The following is a 17,399-nucleotide window of genomic DNA, read 5'->3' on the forward strand; positions in this document are numbered from 1 at the left end:
TTCCCATAACTATGATCTGAGTGATGAATATGGATTATGAAATACTAAGGTGATGCCAGGGATCCTCTAATTTGCCACAGATCAGATACAGACATAAAGATGTACAGGCCTAGTAAGTAGATGCCCAACTGCCCTACACCTCCCTGTAACAGCAAAATGAATGATTTGATTTTTATTGATATTATTATGGAACAAACAAGTTTTAGCTGCCATACACAACAGCCTGACCAAAAAAAACCTAGACCAATCAAAAATCACATCAAGGCTAAGTGAAGAAGAAAAGTGTTCACTATATTAAACTGTTACAAAAGCTAAATACCACCTTCGTGCCTGGTCAAGATGCTAACTGATCCTTTTGATTCTCAAAATTTGAGTAGCCTAGGATATGGGCCATGTTGTTCTTGCTTGTTTATCATCTTGTCCCACAAACTTCTCCAAGTCTCAAGATTCAATTTGTATAGCAAAATGCAAAATAAGGTTTGAAGGTTCCATCTGAGAGTAGAATAGTAAAGTTATCGCTATTTTCTATTCTTTTTCCTCTTCCAACCTGATACTTTAGAAACCGAAACTATACAGCTCTTTTTCCTAAATGTTACAAAGTACAATCATGAAATGAAGTACTAGATTTTAAAAGATTTATCCTTCTATAAAATTTTTTAATGGAAAATTAAATTCTGACTGAAGTTGCTATTATTTTTTATATGGTCTCAAACCCTCAAATTTTATTTTATATAACTAGCAAGATCCTCAAAAGGAGAACACTGGAATAACACTATAGTGGGTTTCATTGTTCATTCATAGAATAGAAGCTCTTAAAGTCTACAATATACTAAAAAAACCACCTCCACCTACAGAAACTCACATTTTATATTTTGTGTATTTTTATCCTTCATTCTATTTTTTCATCTTTAATGAGCATGTTTCAAATCACAGCAAATTTATAGCTATTCTATTTTAGGTTAATCTGACCCAAACTATCAAGTATTACTCTCAATTACTTTTCCAAAGAGAATTGCAAAATATAAAATATCTCTGTAAACATTAGTCCTTTAAAAAAACAATACTCCATATATAGGCATGTTAAAAATGTCAGCTACTAGAATATTAAGATTTTAGTGGAAGTAAGATTGCTGGTCTGGAAGATATACAACTTTCATATGACAAAATCTCCTGTCTCAAATTTCTTACAAAATCCTACATATGACCACAGAACATGTAACACAGACTTATAGTGAAAAAAAGGAAAAATGAGTCTATTTTTTACTACAAAGTATTGAATGCAAAACGTTTTGGAATATGCCTTATTTACTTTTAAAAAAGACTAGGGAAAAAAACAGGTCAGCTTCCAGTGATGCGGGATTTAGCCCAGACAATGAGAATCTTCCCATTGTTTGTAGCAAGATTTAAATTTGACACTGTACTAGAAAAAGGGAATTATGCTCAGTGCAAAATACCTCCATACGTGTGTGTGTGTGTGTGTGTGTGTGTGTGTACCTGTTTGTGGGGAGGTGATGGATGGGGAATGTGTGTGTATATATGAATACACAACCATACATATATAAACACACAATTATTAAGTATAACAGGGTTAGCAAGCAGTACAAGTGAAATGATTCTGCCTTTCAGACAAGGCTGGCTTTACTGTTAGTGGGGATTGGTTTTATTATACTACCACATACACTTCCATAAATATTGCTGATAAAGGTAATATGCAAGAAAGGAACATTTTTCTTACTCCGATCGAAGATGCAATAATCAAATCATAAAACACAAAACCAATAGCCAATCAATGTGAGTAAGTCTGCCCATAGGCTTAATTCAAGCAAGCCATTCACTGAGCTATGTGATGGATCTGTCAAATCCAATACAGCATTACAGACATACTAGCAACACCAAGTGAACATGCAATGACAAAATGACAATACGCCCCACTGCCATGCTTTGACTTGTTCTACTGCACAAATATGAAACTTGATGACTTTGCTAATTTCTCTGCCTTCAGACTTGGACAGAAATCTAAGAACTCTATTCTTATTTTTTTTAAAATATTACATGAATGCTAAATAAAAGGTGTACATACATTTTATTGACATCTGATTTATTGTCTCTTGCACAATCTCACAATTATTTTTTTCCAAACACTCTCAGTTTAAAGAGTTCAGCAACAGGCAAAGCTCCAGAATGGTGAAGAACATACGTAGACCACAAGGTCCCCTTTTATCAGTTATAAGAATTAGAAAATTTATCAGAAAGACTTTAAATATTGCAAAGCTAAACATGGGGTTTTTTGATCCACTTCTGAAAAAAGCTTCAAATCTTTAAGTGCAATTTAGTAGGATGATAGATCTCACAGTATAAAAATTCAACTCTAATTTGTTTTTTTGCTGATTACATTGCTTCATAACTAGAACAAAATGTACCTGTTTGTTCTGTTCGTTTTGTTTGACAATCCTAAGAAATGACTGGAGAAATCGGCAAGGTTTACCCTGCGCAGGGAGATTGGTTTTAGGAGCACATGATTTGTCTTGACAAATACTTAGGGGTTTGCATTGATTTGTTTCATGAGATTTCCTTGCCACCTAATTCTCCCCTCTATATCTGTTCTTTGCTTATTTCCAGCAATATTTGCAGCTGTGACAAACAAGGATACCATCGCATCTCTACACCAGAGAGCTCTCTTACAGTGATCATTATCCATTGACTCGGTGTATTGATTCTGGAGTCCTAAATCTTTCTGTTAACCTTTATTTTTAATTTACCAAAACATGACTCCAATCTAAAGATTTCCTCTTTCCATCTCCTGACTTAAGAAGCATGTCAAATATGGAACATTGCCATTCATCATGTATATGTGCTGTGATCAAAAAAAAAAAACCCGCAAGCTTTTTTTAATATTAAAAATTAATATGAAGTATTATTTCCATTATATGTCACTGCTTCAATAGTACATACTCATTGGTCCTCACTTCATTTTTTCTGGATGTTCTTTACACATAAACAGTAAATATATTTCACGTGTAATTAAATTAAATAGGGGCTCAAATCAACACTGAACAGGAGTAGCATACAAGGAGACAGGGAATCTTCAAAACTGTCAGAGGACAGCAGATGATTATTACATTGGAAAGATTCAAGTGGTTGCACTGAAAGGTATTTCAGCACTTTTCAATATTAATAATTCACACAAGTTGCTAAATTAAATTCATTTAAAAATGAATAAGGTAATCACATTAAGCAAACTGTAGTTGTGAGTAATTAGAGGTATCCATGTTTGCACATAGTTTCCCAGAAATGTTTGAGCAGATTGTTATTTGGTTTGTTTTCTATGCTAGTTTTAAGATGCTCTCAAAGAAATTCAGTTACAATATTTGTAACTAAGACAAGAAACTGTATTCGTTTGGGGGAAGCAGATTGAAGATGAGGGTTAACCATATTTAAAAAAAAGAAGCTAAACTAAGAAGAAAAACAAACCCAAAAGATGTAGAATTCATTTAAGATATTTAAAATTATGCAAGCAAAGACAGGTTATTACAATTCTAATTATACACAAAGTGTATCTGGAAATTAGACATTTTTTCAAAAAAATAATTAAGGGTTGTAACAACTGAATTACTACCGATGCCATCTCAAGCTTCCTTTCCAGAATTTAAGAGCACTATCTTCTTAGCAAATCCTTTACTTTTTTTCTCAGCATAACTCTTAGTGATGTTGCCTCTCTACCCATAGCGGAACATGTGACCAACTCATGTTTTATCTTACAGCATTTGATTTATTTTATGAGAAGGTACGTTACTTCATAATTAAAGCATTTAAAGTTCATCTTGATATCATTCAGTTTCCCTATGTAATGTATAGGTTTTCAGATACCCATTTATTCATAGAAATAAACACCCTACAAAAGGATCCAGGGACAGCTAGACGATATCTGGCAAAAAAAGTACTAACCACAGGAGATTTAGTATAATTTTGTCCTTTCTGTTTAGTAAATTTTTTAGAAGCAGGAATTGTTTTGCATTATATGATCACAGAAGACTACTAGAGCTGCGACATGCTAACACACCTTTGTGGAAATGAAATGAAACTACCCAGTAGCACTTCAGCTTTGTAGGTTACCCTAAGTAGAAAGAGCACATCGGGAACAAAGTGCATACAGCACATCTCTGGTTGATATTACTGATCCAAAATCAATAGAAAGTAACTTGCTTACCTGTCTGACACAGCATGCCTCAGCCATACATGCAAATTATTTTATTCACATAACTTTAAAAAATATCTCTTCATTACCCAGAATAAGCATTTGAAAGGCAAATATGCATGCATAGCATTGTAACATTCATACCATGGTACTTTGTTCTAAAGATACAGAATCCATGAACAGCACTTCACTCTAAGAAACAGTTCACTGAAATTTCTCAAGCTATTGATTTCTTTAATAAACAGAAACATTGAAAACAATGTCTAATTTAACATCTGAAGAAATTTTTTGATACATGTTCAAGACTTAAGAAATTATTTCCATGTTTCCAAGGGAAAATTTTTGAGAAATGTGACCTTACTTCTCACTGCTGTTGTGAAGCAAAATATATGCATATGTCTTTCAAGATATACACCCTCCCTTTACCACTGTACACTTTAAGGACTTGAAAATTATTAAAGATGGTTTTTGTTAGGGGTACACTTTCTGAAGAAAACGTAGGATACTCTTTTTTTTTCATTACAAAATCATGTCCATACCCTGCAAAGACTTAATTTTATGCAGTTTGACAAAATCCTACTCCTACTGAAGTCAATAGCAATTTAGACATTGACTTCAAAGGGGTCCCAGTTTTCATCTTGCAAGAAGACAAGTTAATTTATGTGACGTTGCTTTTAGTTTATAGAAGTTAAGTCTTTGCCTGTTTCTCGTATGCAGATTTGAATAATCTTCTATTCCTGGTATTATTTCCACCAAATGTGGTTTACAGTGTGAGGATAAAAAAACAGAGCAAAAGAAGAATAACCAACTTAATTTTTTTTTTCAGTGTTTCAAAAATCAAATGCCTAGAAAGAAAGCAAATGGGGAAAAAAATACTGTTTTGCCTTAGACAGTTCAAGCTTAGACACAGTTCATTCTCAATTTCCACTGACTAAAACAATGTCAATGAGAACTGAGGGCACTCAATATGTTCAGGTTCTAAATCAACTGAAATAATACTCCTAAGACGAATAATGATCTTTAGTAGCAGACCATCATGAAGCTGTACATATATTTATCTACATTGCACAAGGGTCACGGACACTAACTGGATGATCTACAGCCTGGGAATGTGCACATCTCATGCCTGATTCTCAATTAAGGCCTGAAATCTCTCAATTTATGGCTATTCATGGATTATAATAAAACAGCCTGCTTTAGATATCACAATTATCTGCAGAGCAACAAGACAGTTATGAGACTTCAACAAGGCAAATTTATAGAACCATCTTCAACTTCCACTGGTCAGATATTGATGAGCAGTAAAGGAGGCCTTACCTGTCACTGTAGGCAGCTGCAGTGGCAGTGGCAGGCTGGGCATACCGGTAGGCAGCATAACCACCCTGAAACACAAACTCACGCTCTAACTGGGTTGCTACAGCACCTTAAACAACAGTTTGCAAAATCTAGCAACAACCCGAAGAGTAAAGTCATGCTGTAAGTTCAGTTAAGGGGTTAAATCCATAGGACATGTTTCAGTAAAATGTTAAGCAAAATTTATCGCTGCATACTCGAGCTTGTTAAGATTTGTCCCAAAGATCAGGAGAAAGCAATGAACTGTATTCATCAATGTAAGTTTTTTTTTACAAGACTGTGTCCTTCCACAAGTTTTCAAGCAGCAATTATTCTTATGAACGAGGAGTATGTATTCCAATAAAGCGATGCCAAACTTAAAAGCTCAGCTACTAATCAATTCTTTTTTGTACAAAACATGATTTATCATGTCTGGTTGATTAAACCTATGAATTTGTGCACTCAATTAACACTTAATGTTACATAGTTTTCCAATTTATACACAAAATTATAATGAAGAAGCAAAATTCTCTTCTTTCATGAATTAACATTCAGTTGTATGTAACAGTAATTGCAGATGTTCAATTAAGCAAACAGGACAAACAAACACACATTTGAAAGGAATTGTGTGCAGTGATGCATTGATTATCAAACTGTGAAAACAGCAGAGCTTCCTGTTCAATGGACCACAGTGTTATATCAACCATTTCAAAATGATCTCAGCATGCCAATTAACAAACACAGGCCAGTCTCCACAGATAACACAAACACAATTTACGTCCCAATTAGAATCAGCACCCCATCATCCTCTGGGACAGGGGACTTTTGTATTTCCTTTCCCACCTTCCCCCACCTTAACAAAGAGTTGGATAAGAAAGTATCAGAACACTCAGTTTTGAATAAAATTCGTTCTTTTCCTTAAGTGTTCGCTTTAATGCACTGATTTCTAAAAATAATATTATTTTTAATTTAATTTTTCTTTTTTTTTGGAAGGCTGCATTCACACATGGCATTATGCTGAAACATGAAGAACAGGCTACAATGTGTCAGGCTTTACTGTAGCACATTTTTACTGCAGGAACTTTTGTGGGTTTTCTATTTTGCTTTTACAAATAAAAATTCACTCTTTTCAGAAAAGCAATTTCAACAACTTTTACAAGCTATTTCCCCTTCTGCTACTTTGCTTGGTGGCATCGCTTACATCCCTAACACATGTAAGCCTTTGCTGGTTTGAAGATTTGGAGTAGGTTGGTTTTGGAAATCAGTCATTTGCGGGTAAGGCCACGTCACCCTAAGAATAAATGTAAGTTTTATATAAACTGACAGCTCATTAGAAACTCCAGCCTTTGAATTGTCAGCTCACTTGAGGAACACACTGCTTTTTTTCAGCACATTTGCCTCCCTGCTCCTGGTCAGCTTCCTGCCAGCAGCAGTTGCCACACACCCACTGGAATGAGGCAGCTGCTTTCTGAATTCTGTATCTGCTCTCTCATTCGCAGCAAGCTGCTTTTCTGTGCAAGCACAGAATCATGATGATGAAATACATTCTCACTTCAGACCATATGATTTTTATAAACCAATAGAAGGGTATTAGAGTCACAGAAAGTATGAGGCACATACTGCTTGCAGGTATGTGCATACAGGCAATCAGATGTCAACTGTCAAACTGAGCCAGGGAACAGCGAGGCTGAGAGCTGCTCACGCAAGCTGCACACTTGGTCTGGCTTCTGCTGCTAGAGAGAGATTATACAGATTTATCTGTTCTCCCCTCCTGATTTTCAGTGCTAAATATAGCATCTTTCTTTTTCTTTTCTTTATTTTTCCTTGAGTGCTGACATAAGGAAGTACAAATGGTAAAAGTATAAAGGAGATATTAAATTTGCTTTCATGACCCAGTCCTGCACACGTGTGGCCGACTGCAAGTCATCCTGCGATATAACATGATCCTCTTCACCATGTGTAGGACTCCCTTGCTTGCCTGGTTGTCCATTTCTGAAACCCCTCATTTGAATGGCTGAGCCACTTCATTTCAACCCAGCTAAGCACACAATGCATCCCCCCATGGTCCAGAATTGAGAATGGGTCACCATGAGAAGTGCCAATGTTTCAGTGTTCTTGTTCAGACAAAAATGACAGGTTGTTCACACACTTGTCTTAAGTCTGCAGATGGTAGGCTCTGTGAGGATTGTTTTTCTTTCCTTTATTTAACTATGACTAAAAACTGGTCAGTGTGTGAAGGCAGACCCTTTCTTGCTCCCTAAATATAAGGGCTACCTCCTTTTAGGCTTACATTTTTGTTTGCTTTCATCAAGGAGTTGCTACTGAACAGTGAAGCTCAACTCTGAGCTTTATTAAGATACTTCGGACTCAACATTCAGTATGGCATTTGTGAGAGTCCTGGAAAGACTAAAGTCTTAGAAGTCTAAAGGAATAAAAAAGAGAACAAAGTTATAGAATTTGCCTGAATTCATTGGAGAACTAAAATGCAGCATGCATTTGGTTACAAGGAAAAGCAGAATTCCCTAACAATCCATGTCATGATTTCGTATTTTTAACATAAGCTGCCATAAAAACATTCTTAAGCAAGTTATTTTTATGGGGCTTGTGTTCTGAAGTTTTAGTTTGGAACTAAGTTTTCTTCTTGTTTTACTTCAATTACTTCAGGTGATTTATTATTGCAGCAACAAAGTACTTGAAGGTAGACTTTATACTGGGAATCAGGATGGGAATCTGATTCAAATCTCTGAACACTAAACTTCTTTGGCAAACTCTACCTGGCCATTTTTTGCTAATTTTGAACTTGGCTGATATCTTTGATTAAGTATATACTAGTAATATTCACTACATAGTGATCTCTTGAGTAATACATTAGATATTTATATTCATGCCTTAGACTACATTCCAAAATAAAATATTTAGAACAAAATTATGTAATAGTTACATATCAGTAAGCAACAATATTCAGTTGCTGTGTTTTAGGAATTATTTTTTTCCCTCCTCACACCATACATTCAAACAGAAAGTACCTGACCTTTATGCTTTAAATTATTATTTTGAAAATTCATCTGAAATAATAAATTCAGTTAAAATAATTTTAAAATGTCTACTGCCTTATCTGTGCTCCCATATTTGCTACTTCCAAAATAATAATAAGTGTTACGGCAGCTTAAGTTGCCTTAAAAAATTAAGCATAGTCTATACACTCACAGTCCAAATATAGAGATATATCTCACTAGCATCAAATACTGAACAGGACACACAACAGTAACTGTTGTATTTCATGGGATATGAAGAATATCTGTGATCTTGTGATAGGATCTGGAAAATAAAATGCAACTGGTAGACTACTCTTATCATTTATACACACAGAATCCATTTTCTCACATAATTATTTGAGTATTAGTATGATCTTGGAACAGTCTACAATCAGCATAATGAGTTTTTCTATCAATTGGTATGTCATACCTGTGGTAACTTATTGCCATACACAGGCTCTTGCAATACTGCTCTATAAAGAAACAGAAATGTAATGATTTAAATGAGGAAGGAAAGAAGGATAGAAAGAAAGATGTAAGGAAAGAATTTAGACAAATTCCCCAGAGCCACTCATTACAATTTTTCCTTTCAATGTTTTCTAGGTCTCTGGCTCGGGTAAATTGCAAAAGAGCAGTGAGATCCATGAAAGATCAGTAGCCAATTGTTAGAGAGAAATTTTTAGAAAGAAATCACAGAAATTTAGATAAGATATGATAAAATTGAAATGAACAGAAAATCAAATGCATCTGAATTTTTAAATAAACTCTGTATATCTGTAGGAAGAGTAATTTCCACAAAAAATGAGTTAGACAAATGCACATCTATAAATTTCAGAATACATGTGTGCACTTCCTCCTGCAATACCTAAAAGTTATTTTTTTGTCTTGATCTCAGATGTACTGGCAGTATTTATTGTAGATCCAGATAAATTAAGTGACTCTACATGAGAGAGATTTGTTCTGCTCACACAGTGAAAGTTTGACTGGGAGAATTAAAAATAAAATATCCAACACCTCTCTGTGACAGCTTAACTTATGGAACAGAAGTTGTGAAAGGGTGATGTTATTTCTGCATTGTGTTCCCAGAGGTATCTGTTGCCTCAGAGAAGCTCTTGCTAACATATCCAAACTGACACCACCTATGTTAATTCCAGCCAAATGCAATCATCAGGACTGACCTAGCAGTTTTTGAATGTACAGTTTATATCACAAACTGGAAGAGAGAAGATTTAGATTAAATGTAAGGAAGAAGTTCTTCACTTCGAGTGTGGAGAGACACTGGCACAGGTTACTCAGGGTAGTTGTGGATGTTCCATCCTTGGAAGTATTCAAGTTCAGGCTGGATGGGGTTCTGAGCAAACTGGTCTAGTGGGAGATGTCCCTTCCCATGCCATGGGGTTTGGAACGAGATGATCTTTAAGGTCCCTTACAACCTAAACCATTCCATGATTCTATAAAGATCACAGAGATGAAAAGACATTTCATCACTAGGTCTCTAAACTTTTAAGGTATCATAAAGTGTTCCAGCACATACAGCACTAGGGAGGAACAGCCCACTGCTCCCTAGGGACTCTTCTGCCCTTGAAAAACTAATTTCTCTACTTGTTCTGTTTCTGTGAGTCACAGGAAATGGCAGATCCTTCCATTTACAAAACACAAAAATCCTGGTACTTAAAAGAAACTCCAGTGCTAACTGCATATCCTTCCTTCCCACATTCAAACAACGTCTTTCCAGGTGCCTGATTCACTGATGGACTTCTACCTAGTATCAAGGGAACATTGCTTAGATAATTATACCTGCTTTGTCCTTGGGAAATAAATCCATGCTCCATCCTCAGTGCTATCCTACCTTTGAGCTAAAGGTCAGTAGCTATCAGTAATCTCGTTCCATACCCCTGATCACAGAAGTATGACTTTTTGTGATTGGCAGCTCAGAAAAAAAAATAAAATCTTAAACCTATGTGTTGTTGTGGACTTTCACCGGTTGGAGTATCACAGGTCAAGAATCCTGAGAATGGGTTAGAAAATCTTGCTGTGAACAATAAAATTGACTAATGTACATGCTTAAACTTTATTACCAAGGGACTTCTGAAGCTGATGATTGAGTTTGGAAGTTCCTCATATTTCTTAACCTTCCCATGTTTTAGGTGTGGATTGAAGACTGACATGTTCTCAAAACATTCCTTATGACGGTTGTAAAAAAAAATAAATTAACAGATCTAAGATAAAGCAGAGCAATAGTGTAGAGCTATTATTCTAACTGCATATTTCTGTGTCTGCTACTATTTTTCCTTTATTTTCTGCAGTGTATTTTCTTATTTTCACAGGTGCCAATCTTCATCTAGTAACTTCTATATTTGCTGGCAGGCAACCTTAATTCTCTTTTAATGACTTTTTCTCTTAGTGAATCAATACTTAATTTTAAAAGGTCTTCCTTTACTTCCTAATCGCCTCCTTTATTTTTCCTACTCAAACGCACATTTAAAAAGGAATTCAATAGCTCAGCTATTTCACAAGCATTATTGCATTCCACATAGAACTATATGAAACACAGAATATATTATATTACATCCAGAATCGTGGCTGTCGATTTTTCATTTTAGACTGTGCTTTCCACCTATTTTTATATTCTGGTTCCCGCCTGTTCCTCTGGTTAGTATCAAGCAACTCTGGCTCTTTGCTGTTCTTGGCTCCCCTTGCAGTTTTTACCCAACCAGTGTCTTTCTGCCTCTTCCTTCCTACAAAACGCTGCCATCAAAGGTTATATTGACAACTAGTTGTGAAAAGACTAGCATGGTCCCTATTACTGTTGATATTCAATGTAATCATATCAGAATGAAACCCACTTTGATATACTTGCTAATGCCTATTTTTGGTTTGGCTTCAGTCTGTGTTCCTTTTGTTTTGCTTTCTGTGGTGTTTTTTCAGGTTTCTTTCTCTCCAACCCACTATTAAAACCTATATTGTTTACATTTTTTTCTCCTTTTTTTTTTTTCCTTCACAAAGCATTCATTCTCTCACAAAGCTTCAGATTTGCACTTAAAAGGAAAAGCTGAGTAGAACTATGACATAATCAATTTGGATTTAATAAATAACTTGGTCCACTGCAAACTAATACACTAAGAACTAATACACTGTGAATTGTAAGGTTTCTCTTGATTCATGCCAGTTCTCTCCCTCCTTCCCCTGCAAAATGTTTTATATGCAAGAGAGAACAAACATGAAAAAAAAAAAAATGATAAAAATAAGAAGCTTTGTACATTATAAAAAAAATTAAACAAATTTCCAGAAGAGCGCTTTAATTCTGTCAGCTGCAGTAAAGGTAAACATTCTGCTGCACCAAGAGAACTAAGAAATGCAATCAGAAATACAAGGCTGCAACTGACTGAAAACCTGTGTACCAGCAGAGTTATTCCATTTTTCTAAGGCACATGACTATCGCAGACAACAAACCTGAGGCTATACTGGAAATCAGTAATTTCTTTGGTGTCTTCCTTATTGAAATCACTTTCCATTTAAAAAAAAAAAAAAATGTTAAAGTCTTTGAGAAGGTGTGAGGCCACCTAAAAATAATATTGTCAATCCCCAAAAGAGACTTTCCTGGGTTTCAGCAGCGGTGGGTTCCAAAACTGCCAACTGTGACATTAGCATTTAGTTCCCTATACTATCACATTCAGCAATCCTGAGAAGGATGTCTTGTTGCCTTTCAGATTCTCAGGTTGGTAAACTGAGCAAAATGAATGGCACATTCTTTTGACAGTTTGAAGAAATAAGAAATTGGAAACCACACCTGAAAAAATGCCACAAAATACCATGTAATGTAGATAGCTCAAAAATTCAGCAGCAACGTGTTGAAGCAAGATTAGGTCAGCATACTACAGTTGAGCAAGCCTTTGGCAAATGAGTGGTTCTCATGTATTGTAAACAATATGTTACTGATAACACCCCTAAGTACTTAAGTGCATAGCCCATACTCCTCTATTTTAAATATAATTTTAATTTACACAAAAGAATTTTCAGGTAATTATCAGCATCCTTCTACTTCCATCAGAAATAACAAAACCTACTTCATCCATAAATTCGAATTGTTTTCCTTCTTGATATGAAACTTATTTAAAAAGAATCTGTTCTCTCGGAAATAGTTCTAAAAAACTGCTGATAATGAATACAAGGATTGTTTTTCAGCTCTACCTCTTGAATTTTTTAATATTCATACCAATTTCAACTCATCCATCTCTGTATCTGAACAGAGAAAGTACAACAGAAGTACAAGTAGGCTAGAGAAAGCTGTCTGGTGAAACAAAATGATATCTGTAACTTAGGACCAGACTGCTTTATCAAAATAATAACCAATGTGTTATTGGAGTATCAATAAAATATTTTACATCTGAATACAGTGTATAAGAATTATTTTAGAAGAGTGAAATTCAGCCTCAAGCACCTGAAATCTCTTGCATACTCAGACATAAGTAGCTTCTTTGTTTACATTCAAGGTTAAAACTTCAGTATTTGTAAGAAAATGAAAAAAATATTATTGAAAAGGAAATCGGTGACCAATGAGGTGAAGTATGTGGTGATGGATCCAGGGCTACAAATCCTTACTCACATATATAACCACTTCTTCTATCATGAGCAGTCTCTACTCAGCTCATTTAAATTGAAATAGGTGGATTTTGAAAGAGCAGATCAAAATCATCTCAGTTTGCAGATAGTGCATAGTCATACCTTAAACTTCCTGTGCAATTAAGCTCTGCTGTCACCATGGCACTTACGTATGCCCAACGTTGCCTGGATTTGGGAAATCTATCTCTCTTCATGAAATATTTTTGTACTTCAGGTATTAATAATACTCAGCTTGACTTGATTTTTAAAAAAATCAGCTTTTGGGGATTTGCAGAAGAATGTTTCTGCTTTGTTTTTATTTTTCTTTGAACTTCAATTTTGAAGGGAGAAGCCCCTCCACACACGCACACACATTTTTCACATCTTTTTGCATTCATTCAGCATTTGATTGAAGAGTTAATTCAGCTCCACTGAACAATGATAGATGTAATGAACAGAAAGTTCTTCCAATGTGAGAGATATTCTTCTCAATTCTTTCTGACAGGCAAGGGATGGTAAATAGACAAAACAGAGTCAAGCTAGGCAGCAAACTTGTAAAAAGAATGACTCTGGTAATGTACAAGGACAGCATGCACATCAATGAATACTTACATAAATGTCTGCACCATAAAATCCATCCTGGTATACAACACTGCAAGGATGCACACACAAAGAAAAACATCCATATTAGTGCATTTCCACATGCAAATGCCACCAACCCCTGCACAGCTGAGGTTAGTCTTGTCACAAGAACAGAGGGAGGGGGAAGGAAGGCACTCTTCACATTGGTTAAGGAGGTTGGTAATAATTGCCAGAAGTGAAAATGTCCGGAATACAACATCTTATAAGGTAAGCCAAATGCTTAGTCATAGAGGCATGGCAGGATTGGAAAATAATTCTGATAAGGTTCAAGGGATGGGTTTCATATTTTTTTTTTAAATTTTTTTAAATTTTTTTTTTTTTTTTAAGAAACCACATACTTGATGCATTTTTTCCAGAAAAATTTTCAGTGGGCAAATCCTATGATGAGATTTAATACATTAACAACATGCTAGCTCTTGAACTACTACTTTCTTGCCCTGCAATTAGGTCAACCCTCTGAAACAAAGTGGTAGTTGCCATTACTTAGATGGAAAACAAAACACACAGTAAGTTTATATGGTGAGAGGAATGGGTGAAATAATTATACTGATGGAATTGTACCCACTGAGTCAAATGTCAACACCTCAATGTACACAGAGATGAGAGGATTCACAGGTATTGCATTCTTGGCTTGATACACATTTCTGACAGTGACAAGTCTGTTAGGAGTGCCATGGCGTTGCTCTAGTTTTAAAAAGTATTAACCTTCCTCACTTCATCATTGTGCAACTTTGGTGAACATGCCAGTGGTTCTGAGCTCGCCTGCAGTTTTAATTGGATACACTACTACTCCTTCTCTGAAAAAGGTAGTATTGTTAACAGTTTGTAACAGTTTTCTAAGAGACTGCTGCACTTCAGCTAAGACAAATTGTCAGTGTAAATAGTTCAAATTTTAGACTCTGAAGCCTTCAGGATAAATGACACAGTACAATGAAGACGGTGTCAGTGATTATGTTAGGTAAAACTGGAACTACACAACAGCAGCCTACCAACTACATACATTACGTTAACTCCTCCATTTTCACATTCATTTTCACATTCATAGGCAATTTACAATGCCTATTTCCAATATCTGATCAACCCAAGCTGTTTCTAGAGCTAAATATGAGAGCACACAATAGGTTCTTTGCAACATTATTTTCAGTTTAGGAATACTATTATCTGGGAATAATAGTGGTTAGCAGGTTGCTAGCCTAAGCTGTTTTGCAACTGCAAGAAGAATTTCATGTCAGAAATACAACTGATCTATTGGGGTCAATGAGCAGAACCCACAGGGCTGAGCTGGTATGTGTCCCTTGAGAAAAATCACAAATGTGCATACACACACACAAACCACATTGATAAAACCATACTGATGGTAGAAGTTTGCTATGGAATAACAGTGTGTGAAAACTCAGCTCCACTGAAATCAGAGTGTCTGCCATTTGTTTCAATAAGGTCAGACTTCTAACTCATGTAGTCTTCTATTTAACATGTCTGCAGAGCAAAAGATGGCAACCTTGGTCTGCACTGGCAACTTTCAGAGAGCTTGCTGCTTACATTGCAGTGTACCTTTGTTCTGGTTTTGATACTGATAATTTTAAAATGCTTCTCTTATACCTGTTTGCATCTAAAAAATAAAACATTCCACACGACTGTGAGGTAGAATTACACAATTGTGAGCAACATGGAAGGAGTTTTATGAGATATGAAATGACAAAGTTTTCTGAAGAGGGAGGCCCCACAACCACAGCCCTCAGTTCCTCATATTCCTGCATCACTTGGGTGGGGAGAAGGTGGAAGAGCTGGGAATGAAGAAGTGAAGTTGAGCCCGAGACCTTCCACAGGTTTTTCAGAGAACATTTTTTCTATTCACTGCCCTTGTCATTCATTGACTCCTGTGACTGAATCTTGGCAGTGGAGTCAAATGTATTTTCTAGGAGCATCCTCCATCGGAAGGACAAAGTGTAAAACACCAAGAGCTATATTTTGCTCCTGTGCTTTTCTTTCCTTCAGTATACAATTTTCTAAAGGGTAATTTGCTTGCCTTTACCATCCCCATTTCTCCCTCTGAAGCTTCAGGCAGAAAACATTACAAGTCTCAAGCGTGGGAAGAGCCTGAGTGCATCACAGAAGGACCCATCTCACCACAGGTCCTTTTACACTTTATGTTCAAAAAATTATCTTGGCAGACACATAAATCTTGAGTTCCTTGTAAACCAACACAGGGTCTGGAAATAGCCACGTTACTGAAATCTGAATTACTTCACACAGGAATGAATGATATGTTAATTTGCTACCCTGGAGGCAACGAAATAAGAACAACAAATTTGGGGGATTTATTCAGTTGTATTTTATGATTTCGTTGTGCTAAGAAAAACTCAGAGAAGAGAGAAATCTTGATTTAATAAGAAAATGGGCATCTAGTAACATGATATGTGGCAATCATTTTCTGAAATTATTTTTCTATAAATACGCAACTGCCTTCTCACCAACTACTATACATCTGCTTTGCATGGTTTTAGCTGCTCTATTTTAGTTTCTGTATCTTCTAATAATTTTTTTTGTAATTATATTAAGACAAACTCTTCACTAGTTTAGATTCCAGCTTTCCAATACCCTGGGAGGACGACATCTGTCTTCATTATAATTTTTCTACCCTCATCTTTCAAAAGGATTGGGCTGAATAATCTATCAATGACATAAGAAGACAGTTCCTGACTGCACAAACCTTGGTTGAGTAAGTTCATAGTAGCTGAGTGTATTTGGCCCTCAGCCACACACACAACCCACACAAATTAACATGAATAACCTAAGGCAGATGAAGTGAGTGGCTGACTCCATGGAACCAACGGGCTCTACAATCATGGTTTCATTCACTGCAATAGGAATCAGGGTTATAGTTGGCTGTTTCTCCTCCACCACAACCAAGAGAAAGCACCTCAGCAACAAAAGTTCTCTTTTCTGATTCCTGGTAGGGTCCCCTTCACTGCCCTACACATTTTCCAGATTTTGGTCTTGGAAATCACCGTTTATATGAAATTTTCATGGAATAGATAATAGAAGAGGTGCAACTACAACCTTATTTAAAATAAACCAAAGAAAAGACTGAGAATACAACTAACACCTTTCACCACTAATAACACAAGTTTCACCATTGCAAATAGAGAACTGAAACTTTTCTATGAGGCTGTTTCAGCTTTTTGGAATGTTCCCTAATTCCAAGTTTTTGTCCTTCCAGTTTCAACATTTTCTGCCATAAACAAGTTATTTTATCTGCTTTGGAAAATTAATTGAGGGCATTGCTGCAAAGAACAAAGCTGGAACACATAAATCACTATGTGCTGGCAAAACACTCCTCCTTGTTCTAACAATTCCACATACAAAGCACAGAGTCCAGTGTAAGAGGAAGTTTCTCTGGGCCCAGAGAAATGTACTGGAAAAAACCATAACCACCACAGTAAATGTAGTAGTTTAGATTTATTATCCTTCTTTCTTAAATACAGAATAAGGTGTGGGAAAATAAAGCTTCTTTTAAATTTCAAATCCATTCAAAATGATTCAAAACAATTATTTTAACTAGGGGAAGCAGTTTCTGAATAGAAATGGAGTTC

At 35.8% G+C, this 17,399-nt stretch overlaps 1 protein-coding gene across 1 annotated transcript in view; it reads right to left on the bottom strand.

The window, feature by feature from the left end:
- The window catches only part of LOC103777288 (RNA binding protein fox-1 homolog 1-like), a 61,951-nt gene that overhangs the window by 26,553 nt on the left and 17,999 nt on the right, over window positions 1-17,399 (bottom strand). The window contains exons 3-4 of the mRNA XM_008944835.1: window positions 13,777-13,816; window positions 5,513-5,577 (exon numbers count right to left, since the gene is read on the bottom strand). Of these exons, the coding sequence (XP_008943083.1) occupies window positions 5,513-5,577; window positions 13,777-13,816 (105 nt within the window). The remainder of the gene's footprint in view (window positions 1-5,512; window positions 5,578-13,776; window positions 13,817-17,399) is intronic.

This window comes from Merops nubicus, unplaced genomic scaffold (genome assembly GCF_000691845.1).
Source record: "Merops nubicus isolate BGI_N331 unplaced genomic scaffold, ASM69184v1 scaffold20727, whole genome shotgun sequence".
Taxonomy (NCBI): Eukaryota; Metazoa; Chordata; class Aves; order Coraciiformes; family Meropidae; genus Merops; species Merops nubicus.